This window comes from Camelina sativa, chromosome 16 (genome assembly GCF_000633955.1).
Source record: "Camelina sativa cultivar DH55 chromosome 16, Cs, whole genome shotgun sequence".
In the NCBI taxonomy this organism is placed as follows: Eukaryota; Viridiplantae; Streptophyta; class Magnoliopsida; order Brassicales; family Brassicaceae; genus Camelina; species Camelina sativa.
In genome coordinates, this window is record NC_025700.1 from 9,185,627 (window position 1) to 9,207,673 (window position 22,047).

General features: G+C 34.9%; 5 protein-coding genes, 1 long non-coding RNA gene and 1 pseudogene across 8 annotated transcripts; 4 read left to right on the forward strand and 3 right to left on the reverse strand.

Moving 5' to 3' along the window:
* LOC104750215 (dirigent protein 19) lies at nucleotides 3,458-4,276 on the reverse strand. Its single transcript, XM_010471982.2, has one exon. It carries the CDS (start codon nucleotides 4,185-4,187, stop codon nucleotides 3,630-3,632), a length of 558 nt encoding a protein of 185 aa, XP_010470284.1. The 5' UTR covers nucleotides 4,188-4,276; the 3' UTR covers nucleotides 3,458-3,629.
* LOC104750216 lies at nucleotides 4,936-5,685 on the forward strand. Of its 2 annotated transcripts, XR_761560.1 has the most exons (3): nucleotides 4,936-5,028; nucleotides 5,126-5,219; nucleotides 5,373-5,685. It is a non-coding gene; the product is annotated as an uncharacterized LOC104750216 (long non-coding RNA). The 2 variants fall into 2 exon arrangements; XR_761559.2 differs by having other exon boundaries at nucleotides 5,126-5,685.
* Nucleotides 4,962-5,670, reverse strand: LOC109129593 (annotated as a pseudogene).
* On the reverse strand, nucleotides 7,666-9,697 carry LOC104750217. 2 transcript variants are annotated; one of them, XM_010471984.2, is made up of 2 exons: nucleotides 7,982-9,697; nucleotides 7,666-7,942 (listed from the first exon to the last, which is right to left on the reverse strand). In XM_010471984.2, exons 1-2 carry the CDS (start codon nucleotides 9,126-9,128, stop codon nucleotides 7,863-7,865), a joined length of 1,227 nt encoding a protein of 408 aa, XP_010470286.1. In that variant the 5' UTR covers nucleotides 9,129-9,697; the 3' UTR covers nucleotides 7,666-7,862. The 2 variants fall into 2 exon arrangements, with proteins under 2 accessions (XP_010470286.1, XP_010470285.1); XM_010471983.2 differs by having other exon boundaries at nucleotides 7,666-9,697.
* On the forward strand, nucleotides 11,841-12,782 carry LOC104753510. Its single transcript, XM_010475754.1, has 3 exons — nucleotides 11,841-11,844; nucleotides 11,935-12,138; nucleotides 12,217-12,782. The coding sequence occupies exons 1-3, from the start codon at nucleotides 11,841-11,843 to the stop codon at nucleotides 12,642-12,644; spliced, it is 636 nt and encodes a 211-aa protein (XP_010474056.1). The 3' UTR covers nucleotides 12,645-12,782.
* LOC104750218 (uncharacterized protein At4g06598) lies at nucleotides 13,496-16,724 on the forward strand. Its single transcript, XM_010471985.2, has 5 exons — nucleotides 13,496-13,710; nucleotides 14,271-15,003; nucleotides 15,305-15,380; nucleotides 15,491-15,617; nucleotides 16,093-16,724. Exons 2-5 carry the CDS (start codon nucleotides 14,291-14,293, stop codon nucleotides 16,293-16,295), a joined length of 1,119 nt encoding a protein of 372 aa, XP_010470287.1. The 5' UTR covers nucleotides 13,496-13,710; nucleotides 14,271-14,290; the 3' UTR covers nucleotides 16,296-16,724.
* On the forward strand, nucleotides 18,325-20,582 carry LOC104750220 (transcription factor TCP8-like). Its single transcript, XM_010471986.2, has 2 exons — nucleotides 18,325-19,796; nucleotides 20,306-20,582. The coding sequence occupies exon 1, from the start codon at nucleotides 18,561-18,563 to the stop codon at nucleotides 19,755-19,757; it is 1,197 nt and encodes a 398-aa protein (XP_010470288.1). The 5' UTR covers nucleotides 18,325-18,560; the 3' UTR covers nucleotides 19,758-19,796; nucleotides 20,306-20,582.

Here is a 22,047-nt window from a genome sequence, read left to right on the forward strand (position 1 = left end):
TATGTAGATATGAGCCAGATCATGCCACGTACCAAGCTCCAGACTCCGCAATTCTTCTACATATCCCTGCAATGAATAAACCTGTCTCAGGGTTTATCCTGCACTATTGAAGAGTTTGGAGGAGAAATGAGAAGTTAAAAGTTCTGGTTCCAAACCATTGGATGATCCACTTGAAGAAGCAAAGAGAATCATGGACAACCAATGCTCATACCAAAAATTGAAGGACCAAAAATAAGAATAAAATATTTGAAGGACCAAAAATTGTCCTTCACCAATGCACATGGCCTTATAAGCATTCAACTCTTTTTTTTTTTGTCAAGCCACTTGCATTTCACTACTCAAAACGAGATAAAGTTCATACAAGCATTGCTTAAACTGCAAGAGAAAAAGGCATTCCCCAATGCCAAAACAACAACAAGGAAGATAGATAAGGGTTGAATTAGTCAACAAGAGGTTCTTGAGAGCTTTGAGCCAAATCCTTGAAAAAACTTGCTACATGAGAGGTCAAAATTGTCGACAATCTCTTCCATGATCAAATCACTGGATGAGAAGATAGACACAGTCATAAGACGACTTGGCGTTAAGCAAGGGGCCAAAGCTGAGATTATCGCCGGTTGGAGAACACGGAGAAGCAGCTTGACAATAGTTTGAGAAATGTTGAAAGTGCTCAGAGGCTATAGATACCGCAGGGTGGAGTATGGTCTTGAATATACTAAAGCCATACTCAAAGAGGTCATTTGGATTCAGAATCCATATGCCAAAGAACTTCCAACAAGAGGGTTCAAAAGATAAAGCCAAATGGGATACTAAGACCATGATTCGCAAGGAATTAACGCAAAGCCATAGCAACAATGATGCATTAATTCTCAAATTGAATCCATAGAGTACATAATCTTGATCACACCATTGGCTAAAACATGGCTTCAACACATGGAACAAAGGATCATGGATGGACTTACATGCAGGGGCGGATCTACATGTAAAGGAGGCAGGGCATGTGCCCCATACAACATTTTAAAATTAGTTTAAATGATGTATGAACAATAACATGACTTAGTCCATTTGGTTAAGAGTGCCCTATGTTATGCAAGAGGAGAAGGGTTCAATTCCCATCAGTTGCCATTTTTTTCTCTTTCAAAAATGTTTTATTATACTTTCCATGTTTTTAATTACTGAATTTTCCTTTTCTTTAGGGTTATGTTGGGTGCCCCAGACTATTTAATCTTCTAGATCCGCCACTGCTTACATGGGTTTAGAGTTAGATCAACCATTAAGTGGAAGTTGTCCCCGATGTTAATATATTGGACATGACAAGGCGCAGTGATCACTAGGCATGAAAGCAGGGGATTTTAGGAGTATCGGGAACCACCTTTCCGTGGAGCCGGGGTCATAAAGCCGATCTTCAGTTATCCCATGGAGTGGCTAGAGATTAGAAGCGGAAGTCCTGAAAGCCTTGAGATTTGATAAACATAGTTCTGCGAGGAGTTGCTTTGAACCAGGACTTGCAAATTATAAAAGGTGACCCGATCCAGGGGCGTCGATAGAAGTTGCAGACGGTGTCGACCACTCTTATAATCACAATATCGAAAGACCACTGGAAACAGGCTTAAAATAAGTTCATAGTTTATGCACCTGGGCTCAAGATCTGTGGGTTTTATGTTTGATAAGATTAACGGGCCAGTAGAAAGGACAAGGCCCACCAGGGTAAACCCTAGTTTCACTATCGAAGAGTTGTGCAGAGTAGTGAGCAACTCCGTTGAGTGATAGGTCAACGAGACTAGCCGGTGGTCGTGGCTTGATTCGAGATTGGAGGCTAGGTCCACTGGGGAAAACCCTAGAGTCACAATCGTTTGCCAGAATGAGGATTGAAGGATATGTCTGTCCGAGCTTGGCGGAGGGATTTGCATAGCAAGAACTCTCTCCGGTGCGTGAAGGATCAGTGGAAGCAGACATAGGCCGTGAGTTGAATCAATCTTGGAGACTAGGTCCACTGGGGAAAATCCTAGTTCCAATACATCGCCAAGGTGGAGGAAGGTTGTAGTAGCTGCCCGAGAATTGCAGAGAGTTTTGTCGAGCAAAAGACATCTCTGGTGAAGAAAAAGTCAGCGAAAGCGTATAAAGGTTGGGGAAAAGATTCCGAAAAAGTTTATACAAAGAGAAAAATTGGGGAAAACAGTTGCAAAAGAAACACTAAAAGAAGTAGATCGCATACGAGTAGGAGGTGAAGCAGCTAAATCTGCTCCGCTGGCGTCGGAAAACGTGGTTGAAAGAAAGTCCTTGGGAATCGTGCCTGAGAGAGTTTTTTTTTTGTCAACCATTGGGCCACAACTGGCCGGCCCATTAGCCAAATCCCTACACTCGTAGGGAGCGGGACTCGTTCTCGCGTGTGATGGTACCTTGTGCATTAAGGACTTACCATTGGCCACTGCACTAAGGTCAATTCACCGTGAGAGAGTTTTTTATTCTCTCTATATATACTTTTTAGGATATATGATGATGATACACTTTTTATAAGCATTCAATTAGAATCACATATTCCAGCTACAAAAATCTTTTCAATTAACCAAATTCAATTAAATGCAATTGAAATTTGAAAACGTAAAATCACGATTACTTTTTCGCGATTAGAGTATACCCAGGTTAGAAAAGTTATCCCGAATTCAATTTAGAACTTGTACCTCTTTGGCATAAAGATTTCAAATTCCTATAAACCAAAATCGATTTGGGAAAAAATTACTTTAATCAAGAAATAGTAAAATACAATTAATTGAATTTGGTTAATTGGGAAGAATTTTATAGATTAGGTGGAATTAAGAAATTTATAGCTAGTATATGATAATGGTATATACAGCATAAGAGAAACTATGTTTCAATTAGATATGATAGTGCCACAACAATTGCAAAAACAAACTAATGGTACAACTAGTGTGACCGGAAAATATTTGTACACATTCATTTAGATCAATATGGGGTCCTCCCAAGCTGGGATTTTGTTGTTGGAACTTATATGGTTTAGTGATAAATTACATGAATGCTTCTTTTTGTGAGATTATATATATATATATATATATATATATATTTTTTGTGAGATTGTTCTTTTATTTTATTTTTCATATGTATGAAAAGAAATACCATTTTATATATGAAACGATTACAAAGTTGGGAATAAAAATCCAACAACAAAGAGCAACAGAAGAAGAAACTCAAGGTTGGAACAAGTGAAACCAGCCTGAGAGGATGGATCAAGTCTACACCGTACCTAATTGTATTCTTGATATCCGATATATGAGAGCAGCTGATGGAGGCGAGGATGACTTGTGTAACCGAGCATTCCTTTCTCTCCAGATTGTGTAAATTGAAGAATGAAATGCTAATATGAGATTGTTTATCTACTCTAATTAATAGTGGACTTTTTATTTTACGTACGCTTTGATGGGTCTCCTTTTCATCTTTAGTATAGTATAATGAGTACGTAAGCATTAAGAAAGCAAAAATCATATATTCACGCATCTAGGAAAATTAGTTAAAGTGACGTGACGAAAGACACTACTGTCTCCCACCACCACTATGTGAAAAGGAAAAAAACAAACCAAAAGAAAAAAGTATTATAAACTAGAAATGAAGAAGAATCAGTAGTGCAAAACATAGCAATTATACTCTACTACAGCGTTCCCTGTCTTGAGATCAAACACATGCGTTCTTGCCTGAACATAACCCCTAGCAAATCGGAAAAGTCCACTTCCTCCGATCACCGGCATCTCCCTCACCTTATCGAACACCGAGTTTCTTCCTAATACTGTGATCGTGCTTCCATTGTATTTCCCATCAATAATCGCGAAATTCATAGCCATCAATAACCCTATCTCTTCTTTAGATGTAGCCGCATAAAACCCTTGTGCCCTTCCCACCATTTTGGAGCTTAATATTGGGGCGAGCGTTAAAGGGTTATCAATCATACGCATTAGACCAAACCCCGTTGCCCCTGTATAGTTTTTTGGAGGATTCATGATTGGTACCGAAGTCGGATCTTGGCCGCTTACGATGTCGTGCCAGTATACTCTGAAATGAGTAAGTTTCTCTTTCTTGTGATGCAAGAAATCAGATTCGAGGGTTTCTCCTGTGACGGAAATTAGGACGGCGGCTAGGGTTAGAGAAGAAATAAGAAACAATGAGAGAAAACTGGCCATGGTGAAGACTGGAGAGTAGAGAGGATGGACTTTAGTGGGTTTTGTGGCTACAATTGCATTTTATGGTTTGGTGCATGTAGACATAATTATAGATGGAGAGGACATTCTAGAAAGTGAAAGGTCGTGTGAATATGTAATGATATATGGGGTTGGTGTACCTGCTCCAACTCACTGAAAATGATGGTATGATGGTATCTTATGGAGAACGTTGTTGAATTATGTATATTCTTACACTAAGTAAGAACATAGGGAAAATATTCATGGACAGAAACAATGACCATAGATTAATTAATATTTTTCACTAAATTGACAAAAAAAAAAAAACAAAAAAATTGGAAAACTATTTGAAATATATAACATGATTTTGGAGATAATATGTTGAACATGGCTTTTCTTAGGATGCTGCAAGAAACTAAACTTTTTGGGAGTTTTACAATCTCACGGCTTGGAAAGTAACAATGGCATTTATGTATCAAATTTTGCATTATGTCCTGTCATCAGATGATGGTTAGACTAGCATCTCATACTGAAAATTCGAAATATATCAGTGGACTGATGTAATGGTGCAAGTAACATGAAATTAACCATGGAGCCAGAACATATATATATATTCTCATAAAATAAGTCAAAATTTGTTTGCAAAAAAACATTAATTTATTCCAAGTGACAATAATTAAACTTAACACGGAATATGACAACCCAAAGACACGTATAGACGATGATATATTAGTAAAGTTGTACAAATTCACGCACTTATTGAAGCAACATTATCAAGCTCGTGAGTCATGATCAAGCAAATTATTTGGCAGGAGAAATCGGTGCGAAGTAAGCTCCAAGAGAGGTAAGGTTTTTGTCAAAAGATCCATGAAACCCAATGATCTTCTTACCTTTCAATTCAAGTTCAAACGTAGTACCAACGTTATATCCCATGTATGCAGAAGTCCTGATGTTGGTTTTGATCACAAGTCCTTGTATCTCACCTTCATCGTAGATTCGTAGTAACAGTTCACAGATAAGATATGCTCATCGCAGGTATGGTTTAAATCAAACTGCAAAACAATTCAGTTTTATAATAATTGTAATCAAATAAAACATTTACACATAAAAAGACTAACCAAGTCTAAACCGAATTTAACAAAAAACTGTATACATTGATTGGTATTCCAAACCGTACACATTAAACAGGTATTACAAAGACCTCTTTAAGAGGTAGAAGTGAAGAACACAATTAGGATTTGATAAAGTCGATGAAGGAAAAGGCCAAAAACATAGAGTTCGACGACGTACACACTCGGTGAAATTTTGATATTTGTCACCATGGGTTGATCCAGCTCTAGGTTGACCATTTTTGACATAGTCGAACTTGATGGACGCTATACCACCTGTAGAACCTTCTTGTATATAGATCTGTGAATTGTGATACACCTTCATGGACTCCATCATCCCATATCTACTCGCAATCATATATATAAAAGGGTATAAAAGTAATGTTTCACTATTTGGTCAATTTGACATTTAATTCCTAAAGATATAATATTTTTTCTATTAAATATATATATATATATATATATTATACATGTACGATTAATCCACACTTTAATACAAAATTGTAACTGAAGCTACATAAACTATGAATTGACTTTTTTCTCCATTCATTTTCATTTAAACTTATTATAAAGAATAAAGATCATTCTATTGTTTATTTAATTCAAGTTTTGTAATATAATGATATTTCTATATAAAAGACGATTTGGTATTTCATTTCCAATCATTTTGTACTACAAAGAAAAAATTATTAGAACTAAACCTAGCAATCTAATTTAAATTGTGTAATATAAAAGAAATTTAAATTTAAATTAATTAGATTACTAGGTTTTATTGCACTTCATATGACAATATAATTTAAATTTTAATCATTTAACTCTTTAATTTATATATTAGTTTATATGAACAACTTAAACCGAATTTTTGAATATCATAGTAAATATTTATTTTTATCATGTACAGTATATTTGTTTTACCTCGAATGGTCATTACCAAATAAAACTATTATGAAAGCTTAACAATAAAAATTGAATAACTCGAGAAATCTGTATGTATAATTATATTTTAATAAGTTATATAATTTGATATTGTGTGATTTGAATAAATATAATTTTATTATTGACATTTAGGAAATTTATTTGTTTTATATATAGAATTTTAAAAATACCTCTTTTTCAATACCACTTTTTAAAAATACCCCTTTCAAAAAACTTATTAAAAATGCCATTAAAAATATGATATTCATCCAAATATGTGTAATCTTAGAAGAATATGCATAAACTACCTATAGGATATTACTTAGATTTTAGTTACTTCAATAAATTTTTAACCCTCTTTACGCGAACCTTATCTAGTACAATATAAAATAGGGATTTTATTAAATACTTTATTTATAAATCTAAAATTTGAAAAAAAAAATCCAATAAGAAAAATCCCTTTTATTCATCTCCTCCTTTTTCAACCAATCAGAATCTTCTATTTAATATTATATTTATAAAATAAATCAAAATATATTAAAAATCAAAATAAATTAAAGAAGCAAATTATGTGTGTTTTTAATAACAGAAAAAGTTAAATATTAGCTTGGTTTATATTTTACAATTAAACAATGTTATATATCGGTTTAGGTTTATAAATGAGGATTAGAGTTTAGATTTTACAATTAAAACAAAATTATACGTTGATTTAGGCTCTTTAGGTTTACAAGTGAGATGGTTAAAATTTGAATTTTATAATTAAAACGAAATTATCTGTCAATTTGGATTTATAAAAGTGTGGTTAGGGTTTAGATTTTAATTAATCAAAGTTTTATGTCGATTTGGTTTATAAAAGAGGATTAAAATTTGAATTTTATAATTATAATGAAATTATGTTGGTTTGGGTTTTAATTTTACAATGATGTATACAAGTGAATAAAGGAGTAATTTTACAATCAATGTATATACATTAGGAGTGAACTCAAGTATTGTCCCTCCACAAATAATTCAAAGTAAATTCGGATTTATTGATTTAACATCCCTAATCAAAAGTTTATAAATTTTTTTAAAACAAAACTGTTAACACCATTTAAAATTAACAACAAATTACCTTTTAGATATCAATTTCTTTATAAACATTATCCTCGCTCTTTACTCTTGCGCAGGTATGAACCAAATAATTTATATAAAATAGAAAAAATTTGGGTTCACCCCTATCAAATTCTACAATTTGAAATATTTTGGCAAAACAACGACCTAGGATATATACGAATTATATAGAAAATTGGATATACCAAAGTATATAAACTGATTTCTACATATCATGCGACGAAAATCTGTAAATTGTTGTTTAGCTAAAAAAGTCTACACTGATATCTTCTTTTAGTAGAAATATCTATAAGAAAAAATTCAACAGGATTTTACTAAAGATCTGTAATTAAGCTCATTAGTCCCAAAATTCACAACAAAATACTTTAAACACAACAACACATTGATGATAACAAGATGAGAATATAAATAAATCAGACATAAGGACAAAGAAAACAAAAAAAAAAAAAACAAAACAAAAAACAAAAAAGACACATACAATAAAATTTAAAGAGACTGGCTTGGCGAATATTCTCTCTCAGTTCTGTCTCCATGTTCTTTAACTTCAACCCCACCATTGATGCACAGCAACTCCTTCATCTCTGAGTTTGCCATAGAGAGCCAAACACTCCCAATAAGCTCTACCATTCTTACTCTGCATCGTCCTTCCTCTTAGCCCTAAACCCTTTGGCTTGCACTCCAAGAAAAGCTCATCCACCATTTTGATCGACTTGCTCCTCATCATCTCTTCCACCACTTCCGCTTCCGCCTTCATCACCACGTATTCATCCTCCTTCACATTATCTTTCAGCCACTCCGTCATGCCCATTTTCTCAGATTCTAGGCTCATCTCATCGTTCACCGTCTCAATCTTGTACATCTCAAACTTCTGGTTCCTTGTTGGGTAGTTTTGAATAAACCATTCCGTTCCACTGCTTCCTTTTCCGTTGCCCACATCAATGAACACTCGCCTCGAGTAGCTCTCGAGGTCCATATTGTCTCCCATAAGGTCCGGGAGGTACCTTGTCCTTTTGAAGTACGTTCTTGACTTCCTGGAAGCTGCTCTTGGTGGTTCAAGGAGAACATCCTCTAGCTTTCTCAAAGCTTTTTCTTTGGTATCTTCTTCTGTGATGCCGAGAAGTTTTCTCCCTGTGGCAACTAAGCTCTGCTTTTTCTCTGTTTCCCCTGTTTTCCTCATCGTCATTACCGTGTACTCAGAGCTCTTTACGTAGACTATTTCGTAGTTTGGATGTTTCAAGAAACTTGGAGGAAGATCTTGAAGGTTGACTTGGACGGTCAGGATGCCGCCAACTTTGAGAATCCTGTCTATAAATTCAGCAGAGTCAATGTGACGAGAATGCGCAAAGGCGAAATCAAAGGTCTCGTTTGGGACCATGCTCTGCATCTCCTGATCGTTTGCAGATACAAGAAGCATATCAGTTTCGATCACTGTTTGAGAGTATGAAGAAACAGTGACCTCATCATCTCCACCACTTAGGAAGAGTGCTTTGTCTCCCATCTTAAAAAGACCTTCCTTCTCCAAATCGTTGAGAAGCAAAGGCAGTAGCTCAGGAAGGTCAGATTCAACCGACTTAGATGGATCGGTTGCAGAAGTAGCTCCATATTTCAGGAGACTCAACCAAGTAAATGACAGAAACAACAAAGCCAAAAGCGTTGATCTCATAAAGAGACTCAAGACTTCAGAACGAGAAGCCTTTAGGAAAGAATCCGTAGAGTTTAAAGATGAGCTTGAACGGTCTCTCTTTTTCAAGAGGTAGTGAAAATGCTTTTGGCACATGGAGTGAAAGTCTTGGACAGTAACAAACACCATATCTTTTTGTTATTGTCTTAAAAAAAAGCTGAGACAAAGAGAGAGAATGCGAAAAAAAGCGCAGTTGAAAGTTAAAGAATAGGAAAGAGAGAAGAGAAGAGAATAGAAAGCTAAAAGAGAATTCAAAGGAAGTAAATAAAGGAAGAAAGAAAAGGGAGCGAGCGAGAGAAGAGGCGAGCCTAGCGAGTGCAGAACCGGGCGGCAGTATGATTCCCACCGGTGAGAGATACGCGGCTACTCTTCAAATTAGACCAAAGGGACATCAACTGCCTCATCCTCTGAATCTCCATATCGCGGTTATCAACTAATATACCTCTTTCTTGCTCTCAATCTGCTATTTCATCATTAACGCTCTCACACACAAAAATAATATGTTTTTGTTTAAAATATAAGTTTTGTCTGGTAATCAATGGATCCTCAGATGTTGCTTCCAATTCATAGATAAACTCAAGGAAGCAACATATGGGATTTGAAAAAGAGAGAGAGAGCAGAAAGAGGTTTTTTGTTAAATTGATTTCTGTTGGCTGATTTCTTCAGGCTTAAGTTTTTCCTCTTTTTTTTTTTTTTGTATCCCGCAAGAGATGAGAGAGAGTTAGATTGAAATTATAAAGGGCTTTGCTGTTTTGTTTAAGCCTTTCTTTACGCCATACCTCTATCTATTTTAAGATCTTTTCCTTTAAATTCATGGGGGATCTTAACTTCTTATCCAAGTAACCTCACCACCTTCCTATATTAAGGTACGTCCACATCAGTGCTAACTCATTCCAGTTCTTAATTGTTTTGACTCTGTTTTAAGGTTAATGAAACAATAAACTCGTTGCACAGTTTACAAGAAGTTAAATTATCTTCTTACACGTATGTATATATTCTTTTACTTACACGTGTTTAGTTTGTTCTTCATTCATAATTATGCAATCATGTTGCTACAATAATATAAAGTTCACTTTGGCATAGTTAATCTCAAACCGATACCGATGACTCTCTCTCTCTCGTCTATGTAATGTAGCAAATATGATTACAAAGGATTTTCTCATTCTGAAACTAGAATGAGACATGACTCATGAGTGCAAATCAAATCAGAATTTACTTAGCAAATTTGATTGATTGCTAATGAAAAACTTATCATCTAAAACTAATAAAACAAATCATGATCTTCTCTTCCTTTACTTGGACTGGGATTTAATACCTTACATTACAGAGACTAACTTTAGTGTTTGCAATACGGGTTAAACTCAGGCCCGTCTTAAGGGGTGGCAGAGTACATTTTACAAGCGCTCATGCCAAATTTGTTATTTCAAAAAAAAAACTTTAACAGAAAGGGCCCAAGAAAAAAGAAAAAAAAAATTATAAGGTGGAAAAGGCCCAAAATTCTTTTTGGTTTAGGATTTTAGAAAATGCTGAGACGGCCTGGCTAAACTCCTCTTTGTCGACGTTCGTTCGTGGGAACCACATACCGTCGATGTACCGATCATTTCACACATACAACATTTCAACAATTTTATTTCTACACCCCCTATAAAATAGCATGTCTTCTTGGGTGGTAGGCTGGTAGAGCCATCCTTAATGAAAAAGTTTCTTTATTTTAGGTGTTATTTGTATCACCACTTGGCCACCTTAAAGTAATGGCTAGTTTTCTTGGACTATGATTTGCTGCATTTTATATTTTTGTAGGTAGGAGTAGCCACTAAACGTATGTAGTTATATCGTGTCTTGTTTCTAACCATGACTTTTAGTCACATATATACATCTACCATTGCGGTTTTATTAGCCATGGTTACTGAACCACGGCTTATTTTTCATTCATATGTTAACCATGGATGACGAAGTTGAACGACTGAATTTTTTTTTGGCTAAATTCAACTTTTCATGTAGCCCCATATAAGAAAATCTGCCGTTTCTAATTACTTCACTACAGTTTGTGACACTTTTTATATTAGTTTTTACAAACAACGATATAATTATTATTTTATTTTTTCATACAAATCAATCACTTTTCATCAACATGCAATAGTCTTTTTGTAGTGATGGTCTATTTTTTTGTCCAACTTACCTTATATTATACCCCCCAAACTTTATAAATACGTATAGATATACATGCAATGCAAGGATAGTATAGAAAAGTATAGGTCAAGTCTATGATAATAAAGTAAATAAACAAGTAGCAGTTTTAAATATGAAGGTGATTAATGATTAGTTAACAGTTAACACAGTGATTAACAATGGATAATAAAACATTATAAGGTTGTGGAAACAAAGGGGCCGCCACAGACTCGATCGGGAACAAGAGAATTGGATTTAAAAGTAAAGTTTGTGAAAGTCATGTTGGAGAAAAATTTAAATTTGAGATTACATTTTTGTTTTTGTCATTTTGTGAACCTATAAATATAGAAATGTAATAAAAACTCAAGTTGGCCCATGTTGTTGCACTTTAAGTTAGGTAACAGATCAATTCCAACTCACCAATCATTATATTAACAAATTAAATTTAATAAATAAATGGCCCATATGCTAAAAACATGATCTTCGACAAAAGATCCTCTTTTCCTTTGTGTTGTGTTGTAGTGTTTTTGACGTGTAAATTGTAACTAGATTAATGTCTCTGTCAGTCTATCAATATGCTCTTTCGTATATATATTATAGTAACATCTAAAAACAACTTCTAACTCTTTTAATCATGATATCTCTATTACCTACAAATCTTGGATTATTCTCATGGGTAATAAGTATAACCGTATACGCATAGAGTCATAGAGAAATGCATATTTGAATTGAAATACGAAAATAAAGCATGGCCACAACACATAAGAAAGAAGTTTTCCATGGATAGTGTGGAGGATATGGAAGAATAGGAATCTGCAAATCTTTGAAGGTAAAGGTTTTTCTCCTATTGAGTCAGTGGAGAAGATTTATGAGTATTGTGCGCAACGAACAGATTCCAACGAAGAGCCAAGAGAAGAGAGTACACAAACAACTACTGCCCGAAGGTCTGTCCTTCAGAACTTTCATGATGGTAAGTGGAATCCCCCTCCTGATAGATGATTAAAATGTAATATTGGTATCGCATGGTCAAAAAGAAATCAGTTGGCAGGGAGTGCATGGGTACTAAGTGATGAGAGGGGAGAAGTGCTTATCCATAGCCGTAGAGCTTTCAAAGGGATAAATTTGAAGAATAAGACGAGTTTTGTTGGGCTTATCTGGGCAATGGAAAGCATGTTGCAACATCGTGTCAATAAGGTCATCTTTGCTTTCGAAGACAACACGGTGATAGCTTATATGCAAAGACCTCAAGTTTGGCCATCCTTTAAATGGGAAATCGAAGAACTGGGTAAGTTGCTAGAAGGCTTTTTGGAATGGAATCTTGTCTTAGAGGAATCATCAGCAAATAGAGAAGCTACTCTTATTGCTCAAAGTGTCACTAGGGATAATCGTATCAACTCCTATGTGGCGGAAAGCTCTCCTTCGTGGCTGAGGGAGCTCTTTGAGAATGAGAGAGTCCCATCCTCTCTTTTGAGCTGATATGTGAAGTTTAGACTTCCTTTGTTTTAAAAGGCTGGGGAACTTTTTTGGTAAATGTCATGTTAACACAAATGACTTAGTATAGAACTCATGGGACAGTCTGTTTTTAAGATTTGCCTCCCCTAATCGGGATCTTGTAACCTGGGTATTTTCACCTCTTTATTCAATATATACTAACCAGATGACAAAAAAAAAAAGAATTGAAATACGAAAATAGAAATGTATATATGTTTTCTGTTGTATTTAAATCTCGACTTGAAAATAGTCCATTAGACGTAGAGAACAGTAGCATTTTCAATGCTAAATAAAAACACCCATAAGAAATAAAATAACTAAGCAAATAGAAATACTAGATTAAACAAAAATTTAAAATAGTGAAGTTTTTTTAAATTCAAATGGTTAACGTTTTTTTTTATTAGAGTTTAATTTTCACTAAATCACGTTATCTCGAATAAGAGGGATTAAACTACTGATTCAAAAGATGTAAAATAAAAGAAATAAAAACAAAAGTATAATTTTTTACTTTTGTTTCTTTTACTTACACTACCTTGACCAATAATATCACACATTAATTCTGATCTGAAATATCCATATAAATACAGTTATGAGATTTTGTAAAAGAAAAAACAAATTATGCCATTGTTTGAAAAGACAATTCAGCTGCTCTATGAAGCAAGTCGATTCCATGATTAATCGGACAATTTTTCCTTAATCTAAAAGGAAAAAGAAAAAGACTTTTCATTTTTAATTCCAAAATTCAAAAGGGTAAATTGTAAAATATGATAAAGTATATGGGACTATTTTTTAAATACTAAAAGTAAGAAAAAACAAAAGGCCTTCAGACAAAAGAGAAAGCTTTTATTTTACTTTTGAGGACTAAATTCTCCAAAAATTTCTCTCTATCACCCTTCTTTGAGGTCAATAGAGATTCCTCTTCTTCTTCTTCTTCCTCAACTCAACGATAAGAGTTTCCAAAAGAGAAGAAGATCTCCGGTGGACTGAGGCAAAGCCGGAGTCATCATTTTCCAACTGCTCTTTTCTCCGATTTGGATCTGTCTTTCGACTGGTTAGTTTTCTTCTTCTTCTTGTTTTAGTTGGAACTTGTAACAAAGAAGACGAATCTGTTAGCTGATTGTCATAGTTTCTAAAAAAAGAAACTTTTTGATTTTACTTAAAAACTTTTTATGGATTTTTTATATTTAAAGTATAGGTAGTATCTGACTGTTTCACTGTTTGGTTGCTGGGAAATGAGGGATGATGACAAAAGAATAGTGATGAGCTTCGATGAGTAAGAAGTTTGATTAGTTGAGATTAGATAGTATTAGTCTGTGTATATGTTAATCTAGCTTAATGAGAAAGCAAACTATATGTGTGGGATGAGCTGGTCATGGTCTGGTCTGGTCTGCTCTGTATGAGCTGGTTCTGTGTTTGAACATGATGTTGCATTGATCTGTGTTTGATGTTATTATCAAAAACGTTTCCCTTAATGTATGAGCCTTCTGCCTTCTAAGGTCAACCATAAAAAGACCTGCTTTGTGGGTTTTGATGCATTGGTTTAAATAATCAGATCTATCTGTTCCATTGATCTTTTGTTGTTTGCATTGATCTTTTATGTTATTTTGGCAGGCAAGAGTGGCTGTTAGGTAATGGCAAGCTCCAAAGGATCACAGAGTGTTAGAAACTTGATGTACCCAGGAAAGCATGCTTTGCTCCCTCCAAAAATCCCGTTTCCTAGTGTATCAGCATCATATTTTGAGTACATTCCTAGTGGTTTGATTGGTTCAAGGAACAGTCAGAAGCTTGGTGATGTGAAAACGCACCATCAGAGGACTTCTTCCGAGAGCCATTTGGTAGAAGAGCTTCCTTTTTGGCTTGATGATCTTCTCAATGAGCCAGAGAGTCCTGCTCGCAAATGTGGTCATCGACGTTCATCAAGTGACTCTTACGCGTATCTAGACGTGGCTAATGCTACAAACATAAGTTTGACACTCCAAAATGATTTCAGTTATAGGAATACTGTTTCTTCCAGGGGGATGCAAGAGCTTGATCGGAATAAAAATGCTCAGGATGCTGCCTTCTACCCTGATGCTAACTTTCTGAAACAGAAGAGTCGACAGCGGGATTCTTTGGTGGCTTCTGGGGCTCGTCCTTCTTGGCTACCTTTCCCTCGAGAGAGCGGTGGTGGGAAAAATATGGGATCATCATATATGTCTCAAGAAGCAACAGTACTATCAGAAAGAAAGAATTACGCTGAACCTCTTTCTCATGATCCGAACTCGAAGTTGTACTCTTCAGAGGAAAACAACTCCAATCCTTCGCCTGTGACTTATGAAGCTGACAACACAAAACGAGCCAAGCAGTATGTGATCTCTTTGCTCATTCTTGATATATTTACATATATATATATATAGCAATTGATATTGAGATATATTCATTACCATTTCCTCCCTAGTGAATGACCCAATCGGCTTTTTGATTCTTTGTGATATGATATTTGGTCTCATTGACTTGAGATAACTTACATCTTTGAATAATATTATCATAAATATCATATGTCAGGTAGTAAAAGATGAACAATACTGATAACATTTATGGAATGATTAGTGATATTGGACTTTAATTTTTAGTATTATAACATAGTTAGTTGGTGGTTCCTGCAGGCAATTTGCACAACGATCACGAGTTCGTAAGCTCCAGTACATTTCTGAGCTAGAAAGGAATGTACAAACATTGCAGGTAAGGCCAACAAAAAATAAAAATCTTGCATTTAAAGAGAGAGTTGGTGAAATATGTATTTGATAACAATTTTTGGAGCACTTAAGTATGGTTTTCTTTGGTTTCTATAGGCAGAAGGCTCCAAAGTTGCAGCTGAGCTTGATTTTCTCAACCAGCGGAATCTTATTCTGAGTATGGAAAATAAAGCTCTTAAGCAACGACTCGAAAGTATAGCTCAGGAGAAGCTTATCAAACAATGTGAGTTCTTGCACCCATCTAAAAAAAAAGATTCTTTTAGGTTCTTTAGATTCGAAGTTCAAGCTCTAGGCTAGAGTATGAGTTTGTAAGTATTAGTGATTGAACAGTACGTAGTCATACCAAACAACCATCTCACACATTGTATGTTCTGACATGGAAAAGAGAATCCTATTTTGTATCAAAGAAGTATGCTAGACTCATAATTTAAGTTCTTTAGATTCAAACTCTAGTCAGATGTTATGAATTTTTCAGTTTGAGCTAGACTGAATAATACTTTTCTAAATTTTGTTTTTTTTAAAGTTATTATTCATATGCTTGTGTTAAAGAAACTAACCAACAAATTTTGCTGTATTTCAAAGCAACCATAACACACTTTTTATTTATGACTTGGAAAAGAGAATTCAATTTGTAGCAAAGTAGTAGTACAGATTCATACTTGAGATTGTATAGCTCATGAGTTCCCTCTATTATCCAGTGGAACAGGAAGTGTTGGAAAAGGAGATTGGAAGACTTCGAGCGCTGTATCAGCAACAACAACAAACTCAGAAACCATCAGCCACTCGCGGACGTACTACTGGCAAAGATCTCGAGTCTCAGTTCTCCAGTCTTTCCCTGAACACCAAGGATTCCAACTGTAGGCATGACTCTGTATCTGTGATGGGTCAATTCCACTTTTAGTCTACCCAATGGTTCATTAGATCATCAAGGACTTGGTATTCAAACAATATCATGCCCTAATCTACTGCCTCACCACGTTTTTAACTCCCCGGTCATTGTTTTTCTTTCTTCTTATGGTTGACAAGTTAACTCACCAGTGCACCTGGAAACCTATATTAATTCCAGCAGATGGCTTGCCTGAGGTGGTTTAGTTCGAAGATCAGACACCTGGACTTCATTTATCTGGTGATTGTTGTAGCGACTTTGTGATATGGGACAAAATAAAACACTCATCTCTGGAGTTGTACTATGAATCTCCACTGTTTGTTTGTATTTTATGTTACTGGTAAAAATGGTGCATTCCCTTCGAGTGAATGCTTCATGTAAAGTTGATGGATGACATTTTCTGTACTTTCCTAAGTGTCAGCATATTTGATTGCTTTTTAACTCTGCCTCGGTCCTTATAGGCACATCTCTACACTTGTTTCATTACTCTTTGTCAAGACGTATAGTGCTTAATTTGTTTGTCCAAAGAAAAGAAAAAAGAAAAAAGGAAAAGAAAAAAAGGAAAAAAAAATGTTCATATTTACAGTCTATTGAAGTATAATCTTTGAAGTATTGACGGGTAAAACAACCCAATTTGAAAGTGCATAATCTTTTTTTTTCCAAGACCATTTACAGTCTTAAAGAGTATAGTTTCTTTCACTTTTTTTTTTTTTGGTTCAGAAGTGTCATTTACCTAATGTATAAAAAAGTTAAAAACAATAAGAGTATCTAGTGGGATAAAATCATAAAAGACTTTTGATAAATCTTACAAAACTAAAATATATATATGGGAGGGGATACGGAGGTGGATTGGATGAGCTGTCCCCACCTGCCAAATTACGCACGCTTCGCTGTCCAAAAGATGCTTATCTGTTCTTTTCCCAATTCGACAAATCTATTAAACTAATACCAAGAATTCAAGAAACATGTGTGTCGCTCCAAAGTCTTTAACATGGTTAAAATGCAAGTTCTCAGTTCTCTTTAATTCTGATACGAGCAGTAGAGACATAGGATTTAAGCTTTCATTGGTAACCATAGTAGTAGACATAGACATAGGATTTTACAAAAAAAAAGGTATAACCTCTCGTATGGTCGTATCCCTTTTGTGAACACATGTGATAACATCATGAATCACTTATCTAACGTCACATGCACTTTTAAATGTCTCATGTCGCTCATCTAAGATCTAACTATTCAGAGATACTATTATAACAATTTCATCGCACAAATTAGAATATTTTAAAGAATAATAGTATCACATTATTTTTCTTATTGTGGTTACTACCAACGGAATGGAATCCTACATCTTATAAAGATCTTATTAACTTCATTTACTTTTATTTAAAATCGATTTCTTATTTTTGTTATTTAATATTTCATGTCTTTATGTTTTTAAAATGAAATATCTAGTTCGATTCTCTATATTGTTATTTCTAAAATTGTATAAGTAAACTTTTTTTTTGGATTACCATAGTGAAATCATTAATTAATGTCTAAATTTATTTATTTGATCATAAATTACATAGTTGTGAATGGTAGTCACTTTTAAAGTAAAAATTGGATGAAAACTAAATTCAACGTTTGAGTTAAAAATAAAAAGTTAGATAATTTATCATTTTCATCTCTTTAAATAAATAAAAAAGAGTTTTTCTCCCTTTTTAAAAAGATGAACAAAATAAAAACTATTCTATTATTTTCATCTCATTTATCTTAAGAAATAGTTACAAAAATAATAAAACAATTTAAAAAAACTAAATTATCTTTTTAATCTTATTTTTATGTAAATGGAAAAAGTTAATAAAACTCACTTTGTGGGTGGATTATGGTTGGGAAGAGACAATAACAACAAAATTATGAAAGGTCATCTTAATTTCTTTCTTCCCCTAATTAATTAAATTAATGGGCTAATCCACCTTTATAATCACAATAAACTAATCAATGTTTTTTTTTTCTTAATGACGGGAAAAAAAAAAACTACAAAATTAAATAATAATAATTCGGGTTTGCTGGAAAAGTCATCTACCTGCTTTTTACATCATCAAACCCTTTTCTCATCTCTCTCTCTCTTAGATGTTGTTCAGACGAAGAACAAGACAAGAGTCAAACTGAGAAACACAAGTACTTTACACATGAAGGCGACAATCGAATCATCCATACTCGTTTCATTTTCTTCTTCTTCTTCCACAAAACCCTAATTCCAATTTCATCTCTGTCCCTTTCCCCTTTCTCCCACAAAAAAAAATGGATCTCTCCGACATCCGTAACAACAACGACACCGCCGCCGCCGTCACCACCGGATTAGGTGGAGGAGCAAGACAACTAGTTGACGCATCTCTCACAATCGTCCCCAGATCTACACCCTTAGAAGACTCAACACTCTCAACAACAACAACGGCTGCGGTGGCGGCGACTACAACGAAGCGTTCTACTAAAGACCGTCACACGAAAGTCGACGGAAGAGGACGACGGATTCGTATGCCAGCGCTTTGTGCGGCTAGGGTTTTTCAGTTGACGAGAGAGTTAGGTCATAAATCTGATGGTGAAACTATCGAATGGCTTCTTCAACAAGCTGAGCCGGCGATTGTTGCTGCTACAGGTACTGGTACTATTCCGGCGAACTTTTCTACTTTGAGTGTTTCGCTTCGTAGCAGCGGATCGACTCTTTCGGCGCCGCCGTCTAAATCGGTGCCGCTTTACGGTGCTCTTGGATTGACTCATCACCACCAACATCAGTTTGATGAACAAGGAGGTGCGTTTGCGGCTGCGGCAGCTCATGCGGCGCCGCTTTTAGGGTTTCATCATCATCTTCAACAGCACCACCACCACCACCAGAATCAAGCTCCGGTGGAAACGATTCCTGACGGTGAGAATTTCTCCAGGAAACGGTATAGATCGATTGATTTGTCTAAGGAAGACGATGATGATAGGAAACAGAACGAGAGTAAGTCTTTAAAAGAAAGTGAAACTCCGGATCCTGCGGCGGCGCCGATGTGGGCGGTTGCTCCGACGAGTAGGTCTAGCGGTGGGAACACTTTTTGGATGCTTCCGGTGCCACCCGGTAATCAGATGGAGAGTAGTAGCAATAACAACAACAACTCGGCGGGCCACCGTGCTCCTATGTGGCCATTTGTGAACTCTGCTGGAGCTGGAGCTGCGACTCATTTTATGGCGGGAACAGGGTTTAGTTTTCCGATGGATCAGTATAGAGGGAGTCCTCTTCAACTAGGCTCGTTTGTAGCTCAGCCGCAGCCGACTCAGAACTTAGGTCTAAGCATGCCGGACTCGAAACTCGGGATGTTAGCCGCTTTGAACGCGGCTTATTCGAGAGGCGGAAACGGGAACGGGAATGGGGAACAAGCGGTTGAGCATCAAGAGAAGCCGCAACAGAGTGATCATGATGAGGAAAGCAGAGAAGAGAACTCCAATAGCTCTGAGTGAGTTGATGTAAAACTAATCATATGAGATCATTTGAAATTGGTAAGAAATTAATTCTAAGCGTTTTGTAGCGGGTTGCGTTTGATTTGCTCGCTGTGACATTTGTGTGTTGTTGTTTAGTAGTCTTGTCTTTTGTGTGAAGAAATTGTTAGGTTTGGGTCCAAATGGACTCTCGTGGGTAGAGAATGTTTTCATTGTATAGTAGGAAAGAATGATAGGACCCGTGATTTGTTTTTCTATTTCTCATTTTTCATTGTTGATTTTCTTATATTTTTGTAGGACTTATTTTGCATTTGAAACAAAAAAAAAAAGATTTGCATAATTTAATCGCAATTCTTGTCTCTGTTTTTCCCTCGATTTGAGAACTTTGTATACATACTAACAAAGAGTCAAAGAGGACAAGGATGTGAAACTCATCCACTAGAGTACGTGTAGTTGTACCTTGAGGACCTGAGTTTAAAGCTTCCGGATTTAATACTTTCTTTTTCGACCACATTGGCACAAGGATCTTACAGTTTTTTCTAGTCTATGCCTAAAATATGTCGTGTCAGGTGAAAGGAGAAGCCAAGTTATCTTACATTTGTGACTATCTCGTGCCCCAGAGCTCAACTTTGGAGCCACTGTATGAGTACACAAGTGCAGTAGACATATGGTCCACAGGTTGTGTCATGGCTGAACATCTTGGGCCGGTTGGAGCACTACTTTTGCATTACCTATATGATTTTTGTTCTCGGTTCGTGCTCTCGTGGACTTGTTTATGCAGCCTCGCAAACTAGATTTTAAACTACTTTGTATATATATGACTTGCCAGGCTAACGAACTAGATTTCAAACAAAACCTCTATTAATTAACTGCATTAGCCCCAAATTAACAAATTCTGGTTCTATCATGAGTTAGAACCTTTATAGGACAAAATTATATATCTTATTATATAAAGTATGGTTTCAAAAGTTACTAACTCACCATTGTCATACATGTCAATTTCAAAAATTATTAACTCACCAGATCGTGACAAATGTCAATTTTACACAATTTCTAATTTTAAAAGAATTTTTTTTTACTAATTCACCAGATCGTGACATGACACATGTCAATTTCAAAAGTTACTAATTCACCAGATCGTGACAAGTGTCAATTTTACACAATTTCTAATTTAAAAAAAAAAAATCTTACTAACTCACCAGATCGTGACAAGTGTCAATTTCAAACTTACTAACTCATCAGATTGTGACAAATGTCAATGTTACACAAATTTCCAATTTTAAAAGAAAAAATCTTTGTAAAAAATTAAGAAATAAAAAAATTACTAATCATAAAATAAATTATAAATATAACTTTACGATAAAGATAAATATAGTTTCTAAAGAAAATCCTTCTACAATAATTATATTTATTCAAAACAATCCTATGTTATATTGAAATTTTGGCCTAATCCTAAAAAAAAAAAAAAAAAGATATGTAGTCTCTCAAATATTTGTCATATAGAGAGAGAGGAAGAGGTTATTCCAATGTATCAAACTCAAATAGAATTTTTAAACATGAGCACTAGAGATCGAAACTGAAACTGTGAAAAGAATGAAAAGTCACCCAACAAAAGAAATATAACTACTATGAATAATGATCAGATTGTTATGATGGAGAAGACGCTTAGAGGTGAACCTCATATGCGGCTGAAACTAGTTACACTAGATGCATGAGTCAACAAACTAAATTAATGAGTAAGTATAAAACTCATATGCGGATGAAACTAGCTACACTAGAGGCCTGAGTCAGCAAACTAAATCAATGAGTAAGTATAAAACTCATATTCAGCTTCACATACATATTTTTTCATCATTGACTAATATTATTTTACAAAATATAGTGATCCCAGCTTACAACTATGCAACTAAGAAAAATTCAAACTCATTAAATTTAACCACATATATCTGGAAGAGAATCTGACAAAAAAGGATAATTGAAGATATTTTTGATGTCAAAAAGGATAATTGAAGATAATTTTGATGACAAAAAAGGATAATTGAAGATATTTTTGATGACAAAAAAGGATAATTGAAGATAACAATAAAGATAATCATGCTCTAAAACAAAAATGAAGATGTCTCCGCAATAAAGCGTCAAACAAGCCTCGTAACAATTCTATTAATATAATAATTATACAGTTAAATAAAATTACATAAAATAACATTTTTTTTATCAAACAAAATAACATTATTTTATAAAAGTGTTATTGTTCTTTATGCAGAAAACAATAAAGGAGAAGACAATGACTTATTGACATGTAATTATCTTG

What these genes read in the sequence shown, in the direction of transcription:
- LOC104750215 (XM_010471982.2), bottom strand. Translation starts at nt 4,187, where the DNA reads ATGGCCAGTTTTCTCTCATTGTTTCTTATTTCTTCTCTAACCCTAGCC.
- LOC104750217 (XM_010471983.2), bottom strand. Translation starts at nt 9,128, where the DNA reads ATGGTGTTTGTTACTGTCCAAGACTTTCACTCCATGTGCCAAAAGCAT.
- LOC104753510 (XM_010475754.1), top strand. An exon ending in CCTTCAGAACTTTCATGATG is followed by an intron (nt 12,139 to 12,216) that starts GTAAGTGGAATC and finishes ATCAGTTGGCAG; the next exon opens with GGAGTGCATGGGTACTAAGT.
- LOC104750218 (XM_010471985.2), top strand. Translation starts at nt 14,291, where the DNA reads ATGGCAAGCTCCAAAGGATCACAGAGTGTTAGAAACTTGATGTACCCA. An exon ending in AACACAAAACGAGCCAAGCA is followed by an intron (nt 15,004 to 15,304) that starts GTATGTGATCTC and finishes TGGTTCCTGCAG; the next exon opens with GCAATTTGCACAACGATCAC. An exon ending in GGAATGTACAAACATTGCAG is followed by an intron (nt 15,381 to 15,490) that starts GTAAGGCCAACA and finishes TGGTTTCTATAG; the next exon opens with GCAGAAGGCTCCAAAGTTGC.
- LOC104750220 (XM_010471986.2), top strand. Translation starts at nt 18,561, where the DNA reads ATGGATCTCTCCGACATCCGTAACAACAACGACACCGCCGCCGCCGTC.